Consider the following 24,826-nt stretch of genomic DNA (forward strand, 5'->3'; position numbering starts at 1 on the left):
AATAAATAAATAAAATCTTAAAAAAAAACTAGTGTCAGATGGTTTTAAAGAAAAATCAAGTGTTTAGGACACAAGACCCACAGTTGGCCAAAGGCATATTTAGAAAACAAATGTACAAAAAACACTTAAGGATATAGATTATACAAAAACACAAATAGTGATTAAAATTAGACCCAAGTTATAAACATAATTTAAAATTATTCCAGCCTAACCAGTAAAATTCGAGGAAAGCGCAATAGCTAGTAGTCAAGAGCAGTTGCATGGGAAAGCGGCAGCCTGAAGACGGCACTAAATTAAATAGTTTTTTCAGTGTAGAAGGGAAGTTAAATTCAGAGCTTTCTTTCAGGGCTACAAGAATATCATGTCACACAGCAAGGAAGAAAATGTTCTCTTCCTCTCTGTGAAGTTCAGTGCTAACCACAAAGTGGCATATCTTAAGAAAGAGTGATTTGGGTAACATCAATATGATCAGGAGAAAAAACTGGAATTAAGCTCAGATGCTATGAATTGTAGCCCCTTTCCTCTCGGGGAAACAGAAACATAAGCTCCTACAAATGAGTAGGGATAAAGAATTTAAGTGACTTCCTTCAATTCTGGGTCACTGCCCCACCATTGGGATGCTACTGTATGGCAATGTTTGGGGCAGATAAGATGTGAAACAGAAAATCTGCCCACAAATAATCAAAAGTAAGAGAATTAAAGTCATTTCTGAAGAAAAAGCGAAGTCACTCTTTTCAAATGATTTTTGTTTGGAGGGTGGAGGGTATAGGGCCCAAGTAGAGTTCAGACTATTTTGCCTTTGTTCTATAATGCCCTGGTAAAATCCACCCATTTCATTGCTTCTGTCACTTTTTGCTAAGCTCAGAAACTGCAGTGGAGGGGCAGGTTTCTATTTTCTGTTAAGTAGTACCACTGTGTCTTTAAGTCAGAAAAGCCCTGGAATCAACCACTGTTTCGTTGCCAGGAAATTTGGCATCAACTCCTACAGGAAACCTGTGAGTACAGTACCCTGGATTAAAAGCCTGATTGCTTTGGAAGTATGAGAATCATGATTTATTTTTCCATATCAAATTAGTAAACAGAGAGGAAAGTAATCAGTCATTCCAACTTTAAGAAAATTTCTATAGCCGAAATCAGGCATTCAACACAAAACTTAGACGGAGAAATAGAACATGTCAAAAAAGACCTTATTATTGCTGGATCATTTGAAATTCTCAACAAAAATTCCAAAAGAAGTGGAGGTTTCTAGAAGAGGGTCACACATGAATTTAAATGGAAATTAATTTCTTCAAGAACCTCCCACTTCATTAGGATTGACTCAGAGGAACAGAATGCTACCCACACTTTGCCCCTTTATCCCCTTTTTAAAATCAACAGCTTGTTAGGGTATCAACAAGTAGAATAGGGTTGGCTTTCCTTGGTCCCTCTCTCTCCATGTTCTCTATTCCAGAGAGCCAAAGTTGATTCAACGAGGGAGAAATTTCCCCTTCCTCTTAGAGTTCTTGTGCCAAACTTCCCTGGCAGGGAGCCTTCTCACTCTACTGATTCCTTGTGCATTCATGCTGTACAGCTCTTTGTGCTCTTACCAAACATAATCTGGGGCTGGAGGCAGGTCTAAGATTAAGTTGGTTTATATTTGCCTTAATATAAAACAGACTTGGTTGCATTTCAAATCCTGTAGGTTTGTTTTACATAACGGAATCAGTTGTTAGAATGGATTTTGTCCTACTATTTATCTTCTCAGTCATTCAAAGGCTTAATTGACTGTTCAGAGATCCATTTCAATCTCTAAATTTCCCACCGTTCTCAATCACCTGGAGAGTAACTTACCTGGTTCCATTAATCTTGACCTGTGTATAATGCAGAAAGTGGGACCTAGCACCTTTTGCTCTCAAATTCCAGACCTTCACCCCCACTTCTCAGCCCCAAACTCCATATAAAATTTCTACCAAATCTAAATATAGCATTTTCCCCCAAATAAGTCAGTGGTGTAACACGCAGCGTTACAACATGGTAGATACAATAATATTTCCTTTTCATAAAACTTAAGAAAAGCTAGAATGGACTGAAGATGATGAAAATAAATAAATAAAAACGAGGAAGAAGGTAGAGAGTAAGAAGATCTGACTCCTTTTCAGAAGAAGAAAATGGTCACATCCACCTCGGAAAAAGAGGCCAAGGGAGTTTTAATAGTTAAAAGAGGTACACAGCAAGGAACTAAAGACCTTGGGCGTTTGCCAGATCAGCTTTTCTAATGTTGAAGATTGACCTTTATTTATAAATTCATAAATGACCTTTATTTCAAATGTGATCTATTTGAAGATGAAATAAAAGATAAGAATTCTAAGGAAATCTAAAAACTTTATTAACTGTACTTTTATATCTATAAGCATACATATCATTTACTCATGTACATATTGTGTATATAGCTTATTTACACTTTACTAGATGAGGACAGCCATACAGTTGAATACTTTGTCAATGTGTTCAGCAGGAAATGGTGGGCCAGCTCTATTCTGGTCCTGTCTGGCCTGCTGGAAATAAACACTGTGATATGCTATTGTCAAATTACTGTTCAATAAAGGAATGGAAGATAAAAGGTATGCTGAGCTGACTGATGGGTTCTGATACTGAAGTTTATACAACATGAACTTCTTTTGCTGCTGTATCACTTCTTAGGCGGTATTTCAAATAGTTTCAAACCCTTGAAATTTTTAATTCAGTGCTCCCTAAGTTAATACAGGATTAATAAATATTTAAATGTGCATCTAAATTATGTGATTTTAAGACATGATAAACAGCCTACCTGACTATGCCCTACAAAATATAAAGCAGAAAGTTGTTGTTGTCTACTAATATAAAATTATAAGTTTGTAATGTCACAGAGCCTTACTCATTCATAAAATATCAATAAGGGTTCTTATAAGAAAGATACTGTGCATCTGCTTTTGAGAACCAACTACATTCTTCCACCATAGAGCCCTTTTTCCTACAGGTGGGCTTAGAGTACAGATTCATACCACTACTGACCTTTTAATTCTCAAAACATACAGCAACATACAATGCTTCATTATAAATTTGAGACATTTCAGCTTGATGAAACTTTATACTTATCAGAGATAAATAGTTCTTCACTTAAAAAAATACAAAAATAGGGGAGCCTGGGTGGCTCAGTCAGTTATGCGGCTGCCTTCAGCTCAGGTCATGATCCCAGGGTCCTGGGATCAAGCCCTGCATCGGGCTCCCTGCTCAGCGGGAAGCCTGCTTCTCCCTCTCCCACTCCCCCTACTTGTGTTCCCTCTGTCACTGTCTCTCTCTCTGTCAAATAAATAAGTACTATCTTAAAAAAAAATACAAAAAATAGTAAAAAAAAATTAAAAGACTAAAATTTACATTAAAAATATTCACTTAATGTAAAGACAGTAAAAGGAGAACCGAGGAACAAAAAAGGCATGAAACATAAAGTAAAAGAGCAGGTGTGACTCCAACTACATCAATAATAATATAATTTGTGAATGTATTAAACAATTCAATCAAAAGCAGAGATTGGGGGGTGCCTGGGTGGCTCAGTCAGTTAAGCGTCTGCCTTCAGCTCAGGTCATGGTGCTGGAGTCCCGGGATTGAGCCCCACATCGGGCTCCCTGCTCAGCAGGGAGTCTCCTTCTCCCTCTGCCCCTCACTCTGCTCTCTTATGCTCTCTCTCACTGACTGTTTCAAATAAATAAATAAAATCTTTAAAAAAAAAAGCAGATTGTTTGACTGAATAAAAAAGCAAGATCCAACAATATACTGTCCATAGGAGATATCTTTTAGGTTCCAAGATACAACTAGGTTGAAAGTAAAAGGACAAGAAGAAAGACATATTAACGCAAACAGCAACCACTACTAACATCAGACAACATAGACTTTAATACAAAAAATGTGGTTAGAGATTAAAAGGGACATTTCATAATGATAAAGTTTAATCCATCAGGATAATATAACAATTACAAACATAGGCCCCTAACAACAGAGTCCCAAAATACATGAGGCAAAACCTGACATAAGTGAAGGGAGAAACAATAATAGTTGGAGACTTCAATATCCAACTTTTTTTTAAATGATTTTATTTTTAAATCAATCTCTACACCCAATGTGGGGCTCAAACTTACAACCTCAAGATCAAGAGTCGCATGGTCTACCAACTGAGCCAGCCTGGTGCCCCCCAACTTTCAGTAAGGGCAACTAGGGAGAAGACCAACAGGCCATATAAAACTTGGACTGTAATATACACTAACTAGACCTAACAGACATCTATATAAACACTCCACCCAATAATAGCAGAATACACATTATTCTCAAGTGTATATGGAACATTCTCAAGGAAAGAGCATATCCTAGGTCATAAAGCAAGCCTAAATAATTAAAAGGATTAAATTATATGAATCACAATGGAGTGAAATTAGAAAATAGTAACAGAAAGATATTTTGGAAATTCACAAATATATGAAAATTAAACAACATCCTCCTAAATGATCAATGGAAGAAAGAAAGAAAGAAGGAAAGAAAGAAAGAAAGAAAGAAATCAAGAGGAAATTAGAAAATACTTTGAGATAACAAAAATGAAGACACAACATTCCAAAAATTATGGGATACAGCTAAAGTAGTGCTTAGAAGGAAAAGTATAACTTGAATACCTACATCAAAAAAAAAAAAAAGAAGAAGAAAAATCTCAAACTAATAACCTAACCTTCCACCATCAGATTCTGGACAAAGAAGAAAAAGCTAAACCTAAAATAAGTGGAAGGAGGGAAATAATAAAGATTAGAGTGGAAAACAATGAAATAGAGAATAGAAAAATAATATAGCAAATAAAAAAAAAGTTGGTGGGGCGCTTGGGTGGCTCAGTCGTTAAGCATCTGCCTTCAGCTCAGGTCATGATCCCAGGGTCCTGGGATAGAGCCCCACATCAGGCTCCCTGCTCAGCGGGAAGCCTGCTTCTCCCTCTCCCTCTCCCACTCCCCCTGCTTGTGTTCCTACTCTTGCTAACTCTCTCTCTGTCAAAAAAAGAAAAAAAAAGTTGGTTCTTTGAAAAAGTGAACAAAATTGACAAACCTTTACCTAGACAGACTAAGGATAGAAGACAAAAGTCATCAAAATCAGGAATGGAAGAGAGAATATTAGAAATAAAAAAGGATTATAAAGGAATACTATTAACAATTACATACCAACAAATTAGATCACCTAAATGAAATGGATAAATTCCTAGAAAGATATAAACTACCGAGACTGACTCAAGAAGAAAGAGAAAAATCTAAATAGAAGAGGGAAACTCTCCAATTCATTCTATTAGGCAAATATTACCTTGATAGCAAAACCTGACAGACATCATGAAAACTATTGACCAATATCTCTTATGAATATAAAAACAAAAATCCTTAACAAAATACTAGCAAATGAAATCAAGCAACATATAAAAAGGATTATATACCATGACCAAATAGGATTTATCTCAGAAATGCAAGGTTAACTTAAAATCCAAAAATCAATTAATGAAATATACCGTATCAGTAGAATGTACAAGAAAAACGATCATCTCAATAGACACAGAAAACGCATTCAACCAAATCCAACACCCTAATGCAAGGTTAACTTAAAATCCAAAAGTCAGTTAATGAAATATACCATATCAATAGAATGGACAAGAAAAATACGATCATCTCAATAGACACAGAAAACGCATTCAACAAAATCCAACACCCTTTCATGATAAAAATACTCAATAACTAACAATAGAAGGTAATGTCTTAAACCTAATAAAGGGCATCTATGAAAAACCCAGAGATAACATCATAATTAATGGTGAAAGAATAAAGTCTTCCCTACTAAGCTCAGAAACAAGACAAGGGTGTCCACTCTATAGTGGAATATACCATTTCTATTTAACATTGCACCAGATGTTCTATGCAAGAAAATTAGACAAGGGAAGTAAATAATAAGCATCCAGATTGGAAAGGAAGAACTAAACTACCTCTATTTGCAGATGACATGATCTTATATTTAGAAAATCCTAAGGAATTAGAAACTATCAGAAACAGGGCGCCTGGGTGGCTCAGTTGGTTAAGTGACTGCCTTCGGCTCAGGTCATGATCCTGGAGTCCCTGGATCGAGTCCCGCATCCGGCTCCCTGCTCGGCAGGGAGTCTGCTTCTCCCTCTGACCCTCCTCCCTCTCATGCTCTCTGTATCTCATTCTCTCTGTCTCAAATAAATAAATAAAATCTTTAAAAAAAAAAAAGAAACTATCAGAAACAAACTATTAGAAACTATTAGAACAAATACACAATTTCAGCAAGGTTGCAGGTTACAAGATTAATATGCAAAAATCAATTGTATTTCTACATAGTAGCAACAAAGAAACCAAAAGTGAAATCAGAAAAACAATTCCACTTACACTAGCTTCCAAAAGAATAAAATATTTATGAATAAAATTAACAAAAGAATTATAAAACTTTATACACTGAAGACTATAAAACTTTGTTGAAAGGAATTACAGAGACCAAAATAAATGAAAAGATATCTGTTATGGGTTGAATTGTGTCCTCAATAAATATTAAACTCCTAACCTCTAATATCTGTGAATGTGACCTTATTTTGAAATAGGATCTTTGCAGATATAATCAAGTTAAGATGAGGTCATACTGGTTTAGGGTAGTCTCTAATGCAATGACTGGTATCCTTATATGAAGAAGAAATTTAGTCACAAAGACACATAGGGAGAATGCCATATGAAGATAGAGGCAGATATTGGAGTGATGCACCTATAAGCCAAGGAATCACCAGAACCTACAGGAGAAGCATGGAACAGATTCTCTTTCAGAGTACCCAATGGGAACTAACCTGCCAACATCTTGATTTTGGACTGCCAGCCTCAAGAACAATGATAGAATAAGTTTCTGCTATTCCAAGACACTCAGTATGTGGCACTTTGTATGGTAGTCCTAGGAAACTAGTAAAACACTTCATGTTCATGACTTAGATTATTTGATATTGTATTTCCCAATGTGATTTACAGATTCAATACAATCCTTATCAAAATTCCAGCTGGCTTTGCTGTAGAAATTGACAAGATGATCCTACTAGTCTTATGGAAATTCAAAGGACCCAGAATAAGTCAACCAATCTTGGGGAGAAAAAAAGAACAAAGTTGTAGGGCTCATACTTCCTGATTTCAAAACTTACTACAAAGCTATCGCAATCAAGACAGCGTGACATTGACATAAAGATAGACAAACAGATTGATGGGATATAATTAAGACCAGAAATAAACCCTCACATTTACAGTCAATTAATTTTCAACAATGGTGTTGATATAATTCAATACGGAAAGGATAGTCTTTCCAACAAACGATGCTGGGACAACTAGATATCCACATGCAAAAGAATGAAGATGGACCACTATCTCATATCATATATAAAAATTAACTCAAAATTAATCAAATACCTAAATATAAGAGCTATAACTATAAAACTCATAGAAGAAAAATAGGCATAAATCTTCACAACCTTGGATTAGACAATGGTTTCTTAAATATGATGCCAAAAGTATAAGCAATGAAAGAAAAAAATAAATTGGACGGCATCAAAATTTAAAACTTGTGTGCTTCTAAGGACATCATCAACGAAATAAAAAGATAAACCACAGAATATGAAAATATTTTTGTAAATCATATATACGACAAGGGATCTGTATCTAGAATGTATAAAGAACACTTAAGATTCAATAGTAAAAAGACAAATGACACAATTTTAAAATGGGTAAAGTATCTGAATAGACTTTTCTCCTGAGAAGATAGACAATGGTCACAAGCAAATGAAACAATGCTCAATGTCATTAGCCATCAGAGAAATGCAAATGGAAACCATAATGAGATACCATTTGACACTCGTTAGGATTATATTTGGGTTGGATTGTGTTTCCCCAAAAGGATATGAAGTCCTAAGTCCCAGTGCCTTAAAATGTGCCCTTATTTGTAAATAGGGTCTTTATAGATGTAATTGGTAAAGTGGGAGAACCTTAATCTTCTATGATTAATACCCTTATAAGGAGAAACAGAGCAGGACCATGCGACAACAGAGGCAGAGACTGGATTGACACATTTATAAGCTGAGGAACACCAAGTACTGACGGCAAACAATATGAACGAGAAGAGGTAAGGGCAAGATTCTCTCCTAGAGGTTTCAGAGGAGGCAAGGCCGTGCCAAAAACTTGATTTTGGATTTTTTGCCTCCAGAACTGCAAGACAATAAATTCCTGGTGTTTTAAGCCACCCGGATCATGGTACTTTGTAAGAACATTCCTAGGAAACTAATACAGGTGGCTACAATAACAGAGGTATTGACAAGTGATGTCACAGATGTGAAGAAATTGAAGCCCTCATACACTACTGGTGGAGATATAAAATGGTACAGCTACTTTGGAAGACAGTCTGGAAGTTCCTCAAAAGACTAAATGTAGAACTAACCACACCCAGAAATTCCACTCCTAGGTATACACAAAAGAAATAAAAATGTAAGTCCACAAAAAAAAAAACAAACTTGTACAGGAATGTTCACAGCAGCATTATTCACAATAGCCAAAAAGCACAAACAATCCAAATATTCATCAACTAATGAGTGGATAAATAAAAGTTCTATATTTAATGGAATATTGTTTGACAATAATAATACGAATCCTGAAAAAATTATGCTAAGTGAAAGAAGGCAATCACAAAGGAATGGGCAAATACAGAGAGGCAGAAAGTAGATTAGTGGTTGCCTGGGTTGGTCGGTGGTTGGTTGAGTGATAAAAATATTCTACAATAGACTGTGGTTCTGGTTGCATAATTCCATGAATATACTAAAAGTCATTAATTATACACTTTAAATGGGTGAACTGTATGGCATGTGAATTCTGTTTCAATAAAGCTGTTAAAAAATAAGTATAATATCCTTATCACACCTAACAAAGCTAACACTAATTCTTCAATGTCATGACATATGCAGTTAGTGTGCGAATTTCTCTGATTGTTGTTGCATAGTGTTGTTTTTTGCTTTTGTTCTTACAGTTTGTTTGATTCAGGATCTAAGTAAGGTCTACACACAGCAATTGGTTGATATGTTCCTTCAGTCTCTCTCTCTTTTTTTTAAATTTTTTATTGTTATGTTAATCACCATACATTACATCATTAGTTTTTGATGTAGTGTTCCATGATTCATTGTTTGTGTATAACACCCAGTGCTCCATGCAGAGCGTGCCCTCTTTAATACCCATCACCAGGCTAACCCATCCTCCCACACCCCTCCCCTCTAGAACCCTCAGTTTGTTTTTCAGAGTCCATCATCTCTCATGGTTCATCTCCCCCTCCGATTTCCCCCCCTTCATTCTTCCCCTCCTGCTTTTTTTTTTTTTTTAACATATATTGTATTATTTGTTTCAGAGGTACAGATCTGTGATTCAACAGTCTTGCACAATTCACAGCACTCACCATAGCACATACCCTCCCCAATGTCTATCACCCAGCCACCCCATCCCTCCCACCCCCCACCACTCCAGTGTTTGTTTCCTGAGATTAAGAATTCCTCATATCAGTGAGGTCATATGATACATGTCTTTCTCTGACTGACTTATTTCGCTCAGCATAACACCCTCCAGTTCCATCCACATCGTTGCAAATGGCAAGATCTCATTCCTTTTGATGGCTGCATAATATTCCATTGTGTATATATACCACCTCTTCTTTATCCATTCATCTGTCGATGGACATCTTGGCTCTTTCCACAGTTTGGCTATTGTGGACATTGCTGCTATAAACATCAGGGTGCATGTACCCCTTTGGATCCCTACATTTGTATCTTTGGGGTAAATACCCAGTAGTGCAATTGCTGGGTTGTAGGGTAGCTCTATTTTCAACTTTTTGAGGAACCTCCATACTGTTTTCCAGAGTGGCTGCACCAGCTTGCATTCCCACCAAAAGTGTAGGAGGGTTCCCCTTTCTCCGCATCCCCGCCAACATCTGTCATTTCCTGACTTGTTAATTTTAGTCATTCTGACTAGTGTGAGGTGATATCTCACTGAGGGTTTGATTTGGATTTCCCTGATGCTGAGCGATGTTGAGCACTTTTTCATGTGTCTGTTGGCCATTTGGATGTCTTCTTTGCAAAAATGTCTGTTCATATCTTCTGCCCATTTCTTGATCGGATCATTTGTTCTTTGGGTGTTGAGTTTAAGAAGTTCTTTATAGATTTTGGATACTAGCCCTTTATCTGATATGTCATTTGCAAATATCTTCTCCCATTCTGTTGGTTGGCTTTTGGTTTTGTTGACTGTTTCCTTTGCTGTGCAAAAGCTTTTTATCTTGATGAAGTCCCAATAGTTCATTTTTGCCCTTGCTTCCCTTGCCTTTGGCGATGTTTCTAGGAAGAAGTTGCTGCGGCTGAGGTCGAAGAGGTTGCTGCCTGTGTTCTCCTTTAGGATTTTGATGGACTCCTGTCTCACATTTAGGTCTTTCAACCATTTTCAGTCTGTTTTTGTGTGTGGTGTAAGGAAATGGTCCAGTTTCATTCTTCTGCATGTGGCTGTCCAATTTTCCCAACACCATTTGTTGAAGAGACTGTCTTTTTTCCATTGGACATTCTTTCCTGCTTTGTCAAAGATTAGTTGACGATAGAGTTGAGGGTCTATCTCTGGGCTCTCTATTCTGTTCCATTGATCTATGTGTCTGTTTTTGTGCCAGTACCATACTGTCTTGATGATGACAGCTTTGTAATAGAGCTGGAAGTCCGGAATTGTGATGCCACCAGTTTTGCTTTTCTTTTTCAACATTTCTCTGGCTATTCGGGGTCTTTTCTGGTTCCATACAAATTTTAGGATTATTTGTTTCATTTCTTTGAAAAAAGTGGATGGTATTTTGATGGGGATTGCATTGAATGTGTAGATTGCTCTGGGTAGCACTGACATCTTCACAATATTTGTTCCTCCAATCCATGAGCATGAAACATTTTTCCATTTCTTTGTGTCTTCCTCAACTTCTTTCATGAGTATTTTATAGTTTTCTGAGTACAGATCCTTTGCCTCTTTGGTTAGATTTATTCCTAGGTATCTTATGGTTTTGGGTGCAATTGTAAATGGAATCGACTCCTTCATTTCTCTTTCTTCTGTCTTGTTGTTGGTGTATAGGAATGCCACTGATTTCTGTGCATTGATTTTATATCCTGCCACTTTACTGAATTCCTGTGAGTTCTAGTCCTTAAGTCTCTTTTAAACTATAGGTTCTCTTTTTTTATTTGCTGAAGAAGCAAGTTATTTATGTCATTAAAAAAATCTGCAGTCTACATTTTGGTGAATATACTCCCATGATGTTATTTAACATATTCCATTGCTCCTAATATTTCCTGTAAATTGAATTCCTGTAAATCAAATTCAGGTTCCATTTCTATTGCAATTATTACAGAACTTAAGATCATTAACTAGTTCCATTATATTATGTGGGTTTTACAAAATGGTGATATTCTAATTTTTATTCTTTTTTCTTCTGTTATCTATAAAACTCCTATAAAGATAAGCATCCCCCATCAACTATTTTGTTATACTAAAAATCAGTTCTTTTAAAACAGGCAGGAAAAATACTTGATTCTTTTATTTACCTGTTTTCAGGATAATGGATTGGAAACTTCCACTTCTGGCCATAATGAAGTAACAAGGCCCAGATTATCCTCCTACCTTAAATAACTATAGACTGTCTAAACTATATGAAACAATGTTTTTCAGACACTGGAGCACAGAAAGCACAGGACAGTGACCCCTGAGGGAAAGAAAACAAATGAGGTGAGCTTCCAGGCTTCAGAAGAGGAAACTTGATCAGATCCCAATGGTCTTTCAGTTGAGAAAACAGATTTCAGAATTTGGAGAGGCCACAGCAACTAGAATTTGCAAGGTAGAATACTGAAGAGAGCACTACACACCCAAAGACAAAGTTCCCATGATCTGCAAAGGGTCCCTTTCAGGTCTTTGAACTGAATACTAATCTGTGCATGCATGAGAAGAAATGACTCAAGGCTGGGGGTGGGATATGCTACTGGTGAAGCAGAGCAAAGAATAGGAAGTGGATGACTTCAGACCAAGAGGCTGTAGTTGTCACCAGGAGGCCTGGCATTTGAGCGTCGGAGTCCTCAAAATTGCCCAACGACAGGACTCTTGGCTTTAATGTCTCCTGTACCCCCAGGCCTCCGGAGTGGGGTGGCGATGAGGGGGCAGGGAGGGAGGTTGGGCCAAACAGACAAACAACAGAACGCCAACAAATCACACAGCATTACCCATGGAGCTCATAATGGCCAGAAATAGTTCATATTTCCTCCAATCAGAGTAGATTGCCCTACTAATATATGGAGTATCAAGGAGAGTCCTCAGAAGAGTATTACTTCACTAGTGAGAATAATTAGCTGTAGAATAAAAGTTACTCTGCTCCCACTTTACAAAGCTCAGCCTTGAAAGGATACAATTATTTCCAAATAACTTAATTGTGTCCTAGAGCAAAGCCCAAAATATAAAATCACAATATTTGGCCTTCAATAAAAATCAACAGGCATGCAAAGAAGCAGGAGAATATAACTTCTAAAAAGGATAAAAATCCAGGGACCTGTGTGGCTCAGTCAGTTAGGCATCTGACTCTCAATTTCTGTTCAGGTGGTCATCTTGGGGTCCTGGGATCAAGTCCCATACTGGGCTCCACACTCAGTGGGGAGTCTCCTTGAGGATTTTTTTCTCTCTCCCTTTGCCCCTCCTCCCTCTTGTGTGCTCTCTCCAAAATAAAATAAATAAATCTTTAAAAATAAAAAGGATAAAAATCAATCAGTAGAAATAGACCCCAAAATGACATATGTGGTAGAATTAGTGGACAAAGACATTTGAAACGGTGACTATAAATATTCTCTGTATGTTCAATAAGGTAGAGGGAGGCATGAGGATATTTTTTTAAAAGATTTTATTTATTTATTTGAGAGAGAGGGAGAGAGAGAGAGCAGAGGGAGGGGCAGAGGGAGAAGGACAAGCAGCCTGCTCGATCCCGGGATTCCGGGATCCTGACATGAGCCCAAGGCAAACCCTTAACCAACTGAGCCACCCAGGTGCCCTGGAAGGCATGAGGATATTAAGAACAGAGAAAGAAGATATAAAGTCTTCTGGAAGTTGAACTTCTAGAAAGAAAAAAATACCATGTCTGACATGAACAATACCCTGGATAGGATTAATAACAGATTACACAATGCCAAAGAAACTATCCAAAATGAAACAAGATTGAAAAAAAGATTGGAAAAAAAAAAAAAGAACAGAGAATCAGGAAACTGTGAGACAACATAAAGAGGTCTCATATAGGTGTAACTGGAGTCCCAGAAATTGGAGAAGGGGAGAAAGGGACAAAGTATGTGAAGAAATAAGGAATAAAAATTCTCCAAATTAAAATTATAAACTCACAGATCCAAGAAGTACAACCAATCTTGGGAAAAAGAAACAAACAAACAAAAAGTCACACCAAGGCACATCATAAACAAAGAGCTTAAAACCAATAACAAAAAGAAAACTGTAGAAGCAGCTAGTGAAAAGACATCTTATGTAAAGAAGGACAAAGAATGATAGATTTCTCATTAGAAACAATACAAGTCACAAGATAATCAAGCAACAACATTTAATGTACTGAAAGGAAAAAAAATCTGTCAACCACAAATTCTCTAGCTAGCAAAAATGTCCTTCAGAAATAAAAACAAAAGACTTTAGAGACATATGAGACACACAAAAGATGAGAAAATTCACCACTACCAGAATACCACTGCAAAAAATGTTAAAGACCTTCAAAAAGAAGGAAAATGAAACCAAATGGAAATTTCAATCTATATAACAGAATGAAGAGCATAAGAAATGGTATTCATGTAAGTAAATGTAAAAGAATTTTTTCTTATTTAAAAAATCTCTTTAAAAGATTATTGACTGTTTAAGCAAAAATAATGACATTGTACTGTGCAGTATATAATATAAAATACATATAATTATTTTACATAATAAAATGCATTACACAATAAAATATAGGACTAAATATAGTGAAAATGGAAGTATACTGTTGTAGAATTTTTATATTTTCCATCAAGAGGTAAATTGTTATTTGAAAGCAGACTATTATAAGTTAAAGATGCTTACTCTAAACTCTGTAGCAACCACAAAAACAAAAACAAGAAAGTATAGCAAATAAGCTAACATAAGAGAGAAAATGGAATCTTAAAAATGAAATAAGTCAGAGAGAGAGGTAAATGGGAAGAACAGAATAAACAAATGGCATATTAAAATCCAACCATATCAATAAACACATTAAATGTAAATGGCTTAAACACTCCCATTAAAGAAAAAGAATGTCAGATTGCATAAAAAATAAATTCCCGACTATGTGTTGCTCACAAGAAACCATTTTAAGTAGGACACAGATAAGTTGAAAGCAAAAAGATAGATCATGCGAATGCTAATTTTTAAAAAGCTGATGTGGCTACATTAATACTAAGCATAGATTTCAGAGCCAGATGTATAGAAAAAGCAATCAAAGTATGTATAGAAAAATCATCAAATGTTTGGAAGTTAGACAACATACTTTTAAATAACCCATAGGTCAAAGAATAAATCACAAGGGAAAACAGGACATACTGAAATGTATGAGATGCAATTCATATGGTACTTAGAAGAAAATTTATAGCATTAAAATGCTTATATAAAAAGAACAGAAAGGTTTCAAATCAAGGACTTAAATTTCTATCTTTAGGGGCACCTGGGTGGCTCAGTCGTTAAGCGTCTGCCTTCGGCTCAGGTCATGATCCCAGGGTCCTGGGATCGAGCCCCGCGTCAGGCTCCCTGCTCCGCGGGAAGCCTGCTTCTCCCTCTCCCACTTCACCCGCTTGTGTTCCCTCTCTTGCTGTCTCTCTCTCTCTGTCAAAATGAATAAATACAATCTTTAAAAAAAAAATTTCTATCTTTAAAAACTAGAAAAACAAGAACCAATTAAATCCAAACTAAGCAGAATAAAATTAATAATAAAGGGAAGTACAGAAATCAATGAAATAGAAAACAGAAAGCAATGGAGAAAATCAAATAACAAAAGCTATTTCTTTAGAATCATCAATATTAATAAAATTCCTGCTAGTATGATCAGAAAAAAAAAAGATTCTGTATCTTTTAAAAAACTTTTTATTATGGAAAATTTCACACATACATACATGTAGAGAGAATAGTATAAAAAACTCAACACAATCATCCACTTAATTTGTGGCCAATGTTGTTTCATCTAAACGACCTCCCTCCCACAATTCCCTCACCCTGGATTATTTTGAAGCAAATCTCACACATTGTATTATTTTATCTGTAAATATTTTGGTTTGTGAATATGATTATCTCTTAAGTATATAAACCTATATGTTCTGTGTTATGATGCTAAGAAGGAATAAAATTTAATCTGTAAACATCAAAAATGTCCCCAACCATCTTCTCTTCCCCAGGCTTAAGGATTGGCCAGATCAACAGTCTTAACCCATGAAAGTAGTTTCTCTAACTGCCAGAGGCAGAAATTCTTTCCCTTATCCTTTAAGGAACAGACTTCAGGAAAGCGTTGTGTCTGGTCTTGATGAAGGATTGGAAACTGAGCTTTGATTCACACTGATTGACAGTGAACACTCAGGCATATCCTAGAGTTTGCACTTGGTAACTGTACCTGGTGAGTAGTCACGTACAATAGCCAAAGTCTCCACAGCAGTCAAGACTTACCGGAGGGTATAAGCCTCCCTTCTCCCCCACCCACCTATCAACCCAAGAATGACAAAGGTGACCTGATGGGATCCTTATCCTGATCAGGTGCTACTTTTGTCAGCTAATTGGCCCTGAAATGCCAGAAAAACTTACAACATCAAATGAAAATATGCTATGTCATCCTCTGTTTTTGTGCAACTATCACCATATGGATATATTTCTGTATCCTTTGCTGCTAAACAAATTTTATATTCTGTAACTTATGTGGTATTTTCCCTTCAATACTATCACCACTCCATTGTGACACCATGAAAACTAGTGTCAGATAGGATGAATATGAATGTACAAGAATCTAAAAAGATACATGAGGGAATTCAGGGAATTAAAGGGAAAAGAATATAGGTGACATATTTGGCATTCAACCACAAAAACCTTGTTATAGATGATGAGAGAAAAAATTGTTTCAATGGGATATGCACACAGCCTGCTACAGTTCTCTGGATGGTCAGGAACATGGAACTGAAACAAATTATGGTCTAAAAGGAAAAGAACTAGACTTAACAATTTTCAAGTTGCTTCTATTGGCAGATGTTTCAGAAGTTCTTCAGTGGGAACTGGAACAGGAAATGACTGACTGGGTTGGCACTCTAACTGGTAAGAAAAACTAAGACACTGTAAATTCCAATGTCTAAGACAGAAACACCTGGAATGGTAAAGATGGGGGATGGGGAGAAGGTCCCAAGATGTCCTAGAGACTCTGGTGAACTAGAAGGTGGCAACCTTCCAGGCAGAAGACAGAACTCTGCCAATGTTTTAGGTATGAAAAGATGTGACAAATGAGCTAAGAAATGTTTTAAATTTTCATTGATCTGATTCTCTCAGTTGAGGGAAGAGGAGTGTGTATAGGGACTCTCATAGACAAGAAACACGAAGTTTTTAATTGTGGGGATGTTTTAACATGTTTGAGCTCCAGTCTTTGTTTTCACAGACGTTTCTTCTAAAACAGAGCTGTGTGGTTTTTGCCAGCCACCTTTTCTTTTAATTTTCGAAGATATATTCTCAAAAATTATTTTCTATATGGAATAGATATCTCCCAAGTGGGAGATTACAAGTACTTGAGACATGAAACTTCTACTGGTAAAAGTAAGAAGAAACTTCTTTTTGAGATTGGCTAGAAGGATAGATGACTATATGTACTGTATTAAACCAGGTAAAAATATGTGAATATTTGGGCTTCGTCTGAAAGTTGTAACATATTTTTCATCATTTCAGTATGATCAATAGTCCCCATATACATGAAAGTGAAATGATCTTTAGACAATTTAACTGAAATATTAAATAACTGAATAACAGGTCCAGATATAATTTGGTAGAAGTAATAGATGACTCGGTGGATAGGAGCCAAAAGAAATAAAGGGAGAAAGCCCAGCTTCTTTAAGGTTAAAAGTCTGGTCAATGTCCCTATTGGGAGAACAGTCCTCCATGGGTCTCTCACTCTTCTGCACATCTTGCTGAGCATGCCAGGAATACATGGCCCTAACCATTTCTCAAGGTTGTGTTTGGCACGAGAAACCTTGAGGGATGAGGCAATGTCTCCCTTGAAACAAAAAACAGGCCTGCATACTTCTGGCTATAAAATGGTGTAGATTTCCCAAGCTCAGAGTTCCTGTGCTATAATACAACTCACTGCCTATGCAGGTATTCATCTGGGCCCTTGACAAAACTCTCTGTGCCCCCCACAATGGGACCACAGGGCAAGGAGGGCACAGACACAATATGCTCTCTACACCAAGGGTCATAAAATCCTTTGTCTCTGACCCAGATCTCTCGTGTCTTCTGCCAGCATCCATGAAACAGTAACAGGCAAACCTATTAGCTGGTAAGCTGGGTAAAATCAAATCCCAGGCCCAATACCTTCCCTGCCCATCCCTTCTGGTTCAGTTTAAAGTCTTCCATTGAGGCCATGACCTCTCTGCTACGGGTGGGGTGTTTTTATGTGAGCATGAAGATATGGTATTTGAATAGGAACCCTCTCCCCACCTCCAACCCCTGGTTCCTTCAACAGACTTAGAAAAAAGAACCTGTACTACTCAGTTCCTGAATGAAAAAGAAAAAGAGAAAAGAACAAGGGAGCGTCTGAACAAGGTGAAGAAGAACAAGGTGTTGCCTGTCTGAAAAGAGACCTCATTGCATATATAAAATGATAACCTCCACTGTCACCAGCCCCCAAGCAGAGAACTAATTGGAAGCAGTGAAATTCTCTGGAAGGTATGGGATAGGGCCACCCTTGGCAAACACCAGGCAGTTAAAAAAATTACAAGTCCAAATACACCAAATACACCCAAATACAAACAGGAAGCCCAATGCTTAGTCGACCTGTTTGGATTTCGGCAAACCATATTCCCCACATGGGATTCCTATTGAGTCCAATCCACCAAGCGACAAGGAAGAGAATGACTTCGTGCTCATATCTGGGGTGACCATGCAGTTACCACAGAATGAAAAATTGGACAACCATGGGGTGTTTTAATTTCTGCAAAAGTTCAGATGTCTGGGCTCAAGCTTTCTGTCATTTGTAACTTGCTAAATTTAAAGTTTCAGAGTTTGTTTTATATGAGATTAAAAACGTCGTTGGATGGGCCAAAAACATCTGGAACTTATTTATAAAGGTACTGTAAGATTTCTATATCTATTATGATGTAAAACTACAACTGAAATAGATTACATACAAACACATAATGTCGTATACGAATTACTTCTTGTGTAACCTGGACGATATTAAGAACCATAGAAAGTGTTCCCGAGTCAACTTTTTGGGTACTTTTAAAAATCCCTGATAATTCTTGATATTATTTGGATTATGTTTTGGGACATTTTGAATTAGCTTTTGGAAAGTTAGACTAATAAAACACTGAATTAATGAATATTTCTATTTCATTAAAGATCAGATGTAGGATTCTGCTTGTATGAAATCCTGAGATATTGCTTCATGTTCCCCTGGAGGGAGGCTAGAATTTTGTTTTTCTTTTCAGGTAGCTGAGGGGGCCAATGAGATTGACAAAGGGGGAGTCTGAACTTGTATGTTCAGGAACGAATGCCAGATGTTTAGGCATAGGGTAATAAAGAGAAACACATGCTGTAATAGGGCAATATATAACATGGTACATTAAAATCTGTAATGGGGGAAATTAGTAAGTTTCCCTAAAAGAACAAGGGCAAAAGAAACCTAATTAAATCAGAAATGTTAACATGACCCTAGGAAATTTTCTTTGTCATGAAAGAAGTTCTCGCTAAGGGCTCATGTGAAACAATATAAACTACATCCCTAGCACTGTGTCTCTGTATCTAATATTATTCTCCCACTCCCGAGAGGATTTTAATTCCTGATTCTCCTCAGGGACACATATCTTCCTTACCCTCTGAGTGAGGTGTGCCTTTAGGTTCTCTAGTTTGGGTTATCAGATTATAGTGAAGCCCTTTTTGATGTTAAATACATGAACAAAATCTACCTTCCTTGAGGATTAAATGAATTTATATATTTTGAAGAAAGTTGATCCAAAGTTTCATTCCTGGACTCTGGGTTGTTGTTAGATATTGTTTTCCTCCAGTGCATATTTTAAGTACAAACCTGAATTTCATTGTGTTAAAATTGTACTTCAGCAGGAAAAGGAAGAGGCAGCCTCAGGTCAGAGAGAAAATGGCTATCCTCCCAACAAAAGCAACTTTCCACGACCTGTAAATTCTACTGAGACCTCTCTAGCAGTATGAAACAAATTTCATGATTTAGATCCAGACTACCATCCGACTGAAGGAACTTCCCATTAGGAAAATGTTTTAATTCTTCCACATAAGGATACATTTTGTGGGAAAACAGGGAACAAGAATTGCCACCTTTGAAAAAGAATGCAGAGAATAATAGGAAGCTAATTTCTAGGTACCACACATCTGGAATATCACAAAATTGGTAGCAAAGAATCGGGAAAAGATTGCAAATACCAGAAAAATATAAAAACCAGAAAACACAAACATAAAAGAAACAGAAGGGAAAAAGTCCAAGCTAAAGCAGAAAGACGTGCTATAAGAATTTTTAAAAATTATAAAGTACTTTAAAGACAAAGTACTTAAGGGCACATGAAGAACCTTCTATAATAATCATCAGAATCTGAATAATAAACTGAAATAGTCCCCCTTGGTACATTGTAAAGCATGCAATTTTAATTATGTGATTTTTCTAGCTAATTTCTGCTTCAAAAACAGTAAAGTACTTCTGCTTACAAGGTGGCAGAGACAAGAACTTTTCTGAACCTCTCATACACACGTTATCAAAATTTAAATTAGCAGAAACACGCCTTTGAGTTAAATCACAATTAGCCCTTAGATCTATTTATTGAGAACCCACTATGTGCCCAACGCTGGTGGCGTATGCTAAACAGCAGTTTACATTTGTAAAGCACTTGTCCCTTTTCAGGTTCGCACAAATGACATTTTAAAACCAACTATTTGTTTTTCACCATTAACTGCATGGGCTGAATACATCTATTATTAGAAATGGCTCCTACTCAGGAGAGTCTTTGTTTTTAAAAGATAAAATATATCCAGTTGTACTTGTGTATATATATTTTACATGGTTATGTATGGAAGTCAATCAGCAATGATAAATACAGTCTAACAAAATAAAACAACAATTTTTGGGGAACAGAAATGGCACATTTGTCAGGAGATGTCCACAAATAATTAATTACTTTCACACAATAAAGATATTCTCTTAATCCTAGAGTCTCATAAGAGGATCTCATTACTTTCTAACCATCTGTCATCACTCCTCCCCAAAAAACTAATTAGGGTTTCATCCAATCACACATTATAAATCATGCAAATGTGGATGGCAAAAAACACAGTTTAAAGAAGTTAACATTATAACATTTTGTATTCTAAAAATCACAGGCTTCAGAACTAGCCTTTCCTGCTCTAATAATTACCCTGCTTATTTTTCTCTTTTCCTGATTATTTGATATTAAACTTAGAAAATTAAATTAAAAAAAAGAAAAACTTACAGATAGTAGAGTTTTCCTGCAGCAGGAAGTTCCCTTTTCCGGTAGTCAATCCCAGAATCTAGCTGGACCGTACTACAGTATTTCTGCAATCCAAACACACAAACAAGTGGTGGCTTAGAATTATGATCTGTCTGCTATCCTTTTTCTTTCTTTAATCTTTGAAATTTTTCCTTAGTAAAATAATGAGTTTAGGACAAAACAAGAGTAGTCACATAAGAATCATAAAAGTTGAACATTAAATATATATCAAGCCCAAAGAATTCAGTTCAAAGAAGATTAGCAGCATGCCTTTCTGACACTTTGCTAAAACAATGCTAATCAGCAAATTCCTACATAATGTGCATTACATTAAAAATTTTTTAAATCCCAATTTCTGTTAACCATTAAGTAAGAAGCTATCAGAAAGAATAACTCGTGGGTCTTCAGCATCACAATGGGAGAGAGCTAGGCCAGAACATTAGTATCCACATTTTAAACCAAATGCTCTTACTAAAGCTACGCTATATGTATACCTGCCCTTCATTTGTAAATGACCGCCACTGCCCTTGTCCCTTATAGTCCCCTTTCCAGCCCTTAATGTCTTTAGCGTTCTTTCCTGCTGCAGACACCTCCCTTCAGCCTGAGTCCTATGCCACTGATGTCCTTCTATTCTCCCAATTACTCTTTCCTTTCCATCCCCCTCCTCCCCCCCCCCCCCCCCCCCCCGCCCCCGCACATGTGCGTGGAAACTCACACCACACACACTGAAACTCCTCCTGTAGAAGCTTATGAACTTTTGCTACACCTATCTTGGTCAGCTGGCTTTCTTTTTAGGGGTAAGGGGGGGTATATATATTATATATTATAGACACATATTCACCAGTAGAACAATGGTGAGCAAGGGTTTTCAGAACAATTCAAGGAACATTTACAGGCTGATCTTTTTGTTTTCAACCTAAATGAAAATTGCTTTATGAAAATTCATGAGGAGAAAATTGTATTTTAACAACTTCATTACCTTTATTAGTGAAAAACTGCTTTTTTGGGCCAAGGTAATTGTGGCAAACTGTATTTTTCAAAGATGGCTGCAATAATCTCCCCACGCCAACATGTTATGATGTTGATATTCCATCCATCGGGAAGTGGGGTCTATGTTCCCCCTCCCCTGAATCTTGTGACTAGGACAAGATGATGCTATGCAACAGTATCCTATGTGACACAGCCAAGGCAGCTTCTTACTCCCTAGCTGGAACACTTGCTCTGGAACCCTGAACTGCTAGGTGAGCATCAAACTGCCTGGAGGAGCTTAAAGCAACCCAGACAGAGACATGGCCTGGAGGGGCCCTGAGATGACATGAAGACAGAGGTCTGACCAGGCCCCAGCTGTTCCAGTTGTTGCCACTATGGTACTAAGGGAGCCAGAATTGCCGGCTGAGGCTTTCTCAAATCCCTGACCCACAGAAAACAGGGAGAGAGAATGAAGCAATGTTGTTTTAAGCCTCTAATTTTTTCAGTCATTTGTTATGCAGCAATAGATAATCAGAACAGTCATATCGGGGCACACTTGAAATGTAGCTACATTCTTCCGCTCGGAAACTGCATCCTGGGTTGAACTGCTACCCAAGAGCTGAGGGCTGTTTATCATCTGCACTGCAGGGAAGAGACTGTACACAGTGGCAGGGAGAATACACTTCCCCTTCTCCCATGCTGCAGCTGCCAAGTGGCTCAAGAAAGTAAAATAGGGCGATCAACCATCCCCCTGGGACCGAGGGGTTTCCCCGGTTGCAGGACTTTTGGTGCTCACATCAGGACAGTCCTGGGCAAACTGGGACAGTGGATCACCTTAGGAATAACCCAGAAATCCGGGCTGGAAGGCTGGAGTATTTTGATCCCAGGGTCCTGGGATCGAGTCTTGCGTTGGGCTCCCTGCTCAGCGGGGAGTCTGCTTCTCCTTCTCCCTCCCCCAACTCGTGCTCGCTCTCAAGCTCTCTCTCTCTCTCTCTCTCATTCATTCTCTCTCTCAAATAAATAAGATCTTTTAAAAAATAAAATAAAATAATCCCCGAGAAGAAGCTGGTCCTCTGGGGAAGTCTACAAAACACAGCTTTTGAACCCTACCTGTGACAAACAACCCCTGAACTTAACAAAGTCATGCCACACTACAATGCTAGACCTGAGCAGCTGGTGGGCCTCCCCATATAGACCTCCACAGCTCACCATTCCAAGTGACTCATACCCACTCCCCAGGCCTCACTCTTGGGACTCGGGGCCTGTAACCCATCTCACCAGAAAGGAATATGGTGTTGCCTAAATACACGCATTCCACTCTCCTCTTGCCTCAGATGATCTGTTTTTTGAAAAAAGGGTATAGCCATATATCTCTCTTCTTCTCAACTTTGAGTAATGTACTAAAATTGGGAAAAGAGGAACCTCCTCCCCCTTGCCCCGGCTGTCATTGTGGGGGCCCAGCCACCCAGTACAAAGAGGAGATGGACTTTTTTAGCTAGGACTTCACACTCTATCTCTCTGAGGGAAATCTGTCCTGCTGTGGTAAGGGCCAGTTTTTCATAAGCTAGCTGTACCACAGACAATATAATAAATAGCACAGCAATATATTCATGTAAGCATATTTACCCAGGCTCTCTATTTCTTTTAAACCACACTTTATCTTCTATGACCCAATATTCCTAATTTAGCCAAAATTTTTTCTTCTTTATTTTTTTGCTATTAAAAAATAAGACTAATGGAAGTTATACAAGCTTCAATTTCTCTTTCTGGGTAACTAACTTCTCTCTCATAGGGGTGATTAAGCCCTACTGAATGATTGCATTTGTACATTCACTAATCACCACTGAGGAATACCTAATCAGCAGCAAAAGAACTACAACCAAAGCCCTCAGATTTTAGCTCTTAATTGTCTGAAAAATACTAACACTCCGTTTATATTTTTAAAGAAAAATAAACCTCAAATTTTCAGATTTTATTCACTTAAGCTAACTTCTTCAGAACACTCTGCAGAAGGATGGAGGAGGGTGAAAGCTAAACTAATTCCAAGTTGATGATTCTAGTCAAAAGGGCATGGTTTAATTTCCTAATTTCCAGAGATAGTTACAAGACCTGTGACCTCTTATCACCATCCAATTGCAGTGAATAAAACTAATCAGCTACCAAAAGAAAGTTATTTTAAAATAGTTTGTATATTTACCTATACAAAGGACAAATACAATTACACAATCTAAAAATGCAATTAGGAAATTTGGGGAGGAAACGGAGGGATGTGAACACACCCGTGGGAGCATATGCATGAGTGAAAGGCCTTGACTTTGCAAAGAAAAATGTACTACTAAAAGAACCATAGTCTAGCAGTTTGCATTTTCCTCAAGATCTATTGTGTGTATTTTTAGCAACTTTGAATAATACCATCAGAAAAATAGCCATCTCACAAAATAACTTTATACAGCTTCTACTCTGGCTTTTTCCTTCCAAGTTGGAACAAAAGAACAATAAATATTGTGGAGAAAATCCTTTAAAACCACAATATATTAACCTTGTAAGCAAAGACTGAAATAATAAAGATTTGCCTACCTTAAATACTCTTTATTATAAAAGTAATATTGCTTACAATGGAAAAAGAGAAAAAAACACATAACAAAGTTTTGTCTTATCTAAGTGATTATATTAAATAGGAACTTAAAAGATATACACTATTGAAGTTTTTTGACAATATTTAACTGATCAGTTTTATACATTTTTAATAAGTAAGCATAAGAGGAAAATATGGCTGAGGCCTTTCTGGTTCCAGGAAATAAAATACTTAAATAACTAAAATCTGTCTTTTAACTTAAGTGCTTTAAAACTGTATGTTTTTAAGCTAAAAAAAAAGTGATCCAGGCTCATTGTAAAAAATTCAAATATTAAAAGTGCAAAGGTAGAAATGAAAGTCTATCCCCCTCTCAGAAAAAAAGTTTGCTTATAGCTGATATCCTTCAAGTTTTTTCTACA

General features: G+C 37.0%; 1 protein-coding gene across 1 annotated transcript in view; it reads right to left on the reverse strand.

Moving 5' to 3' along the window:
• Positions 1 to 24,826, reverse strand: part of AFG1L (AFG1 like ATPase) — a 228,824-nt gene that overhangs the window by 43,097 nt on the left and 160,901 nt on the right. The window contains exon 9 of the mRNA XM_021693462.1: positions 20,846 to 20,928. Within this exon, the coding sequence (XP_021549137.1) occupies positions 20,846 to 20,928 (83 nt within the window). The remainder of the gene's footprint in view (positions 1 to 20,845; positions 20,929 to 24,826) is intronic.

This window comes from Neomonachus schauinslandi, chromosome 8 (genome assembly GCF_002201575.2).
Source record: "Neomonachus schauinslandi chromosome 8, ASM220157v2, whole genome shotgun sequence".
In the NCBI taxonomy this organism is placed as follows: Eukaryota; Metazoa; Chordata; class Mammalia; order Carnivora; family Phocidae; genus Neomonachus; species Neomonachus schauinslandi.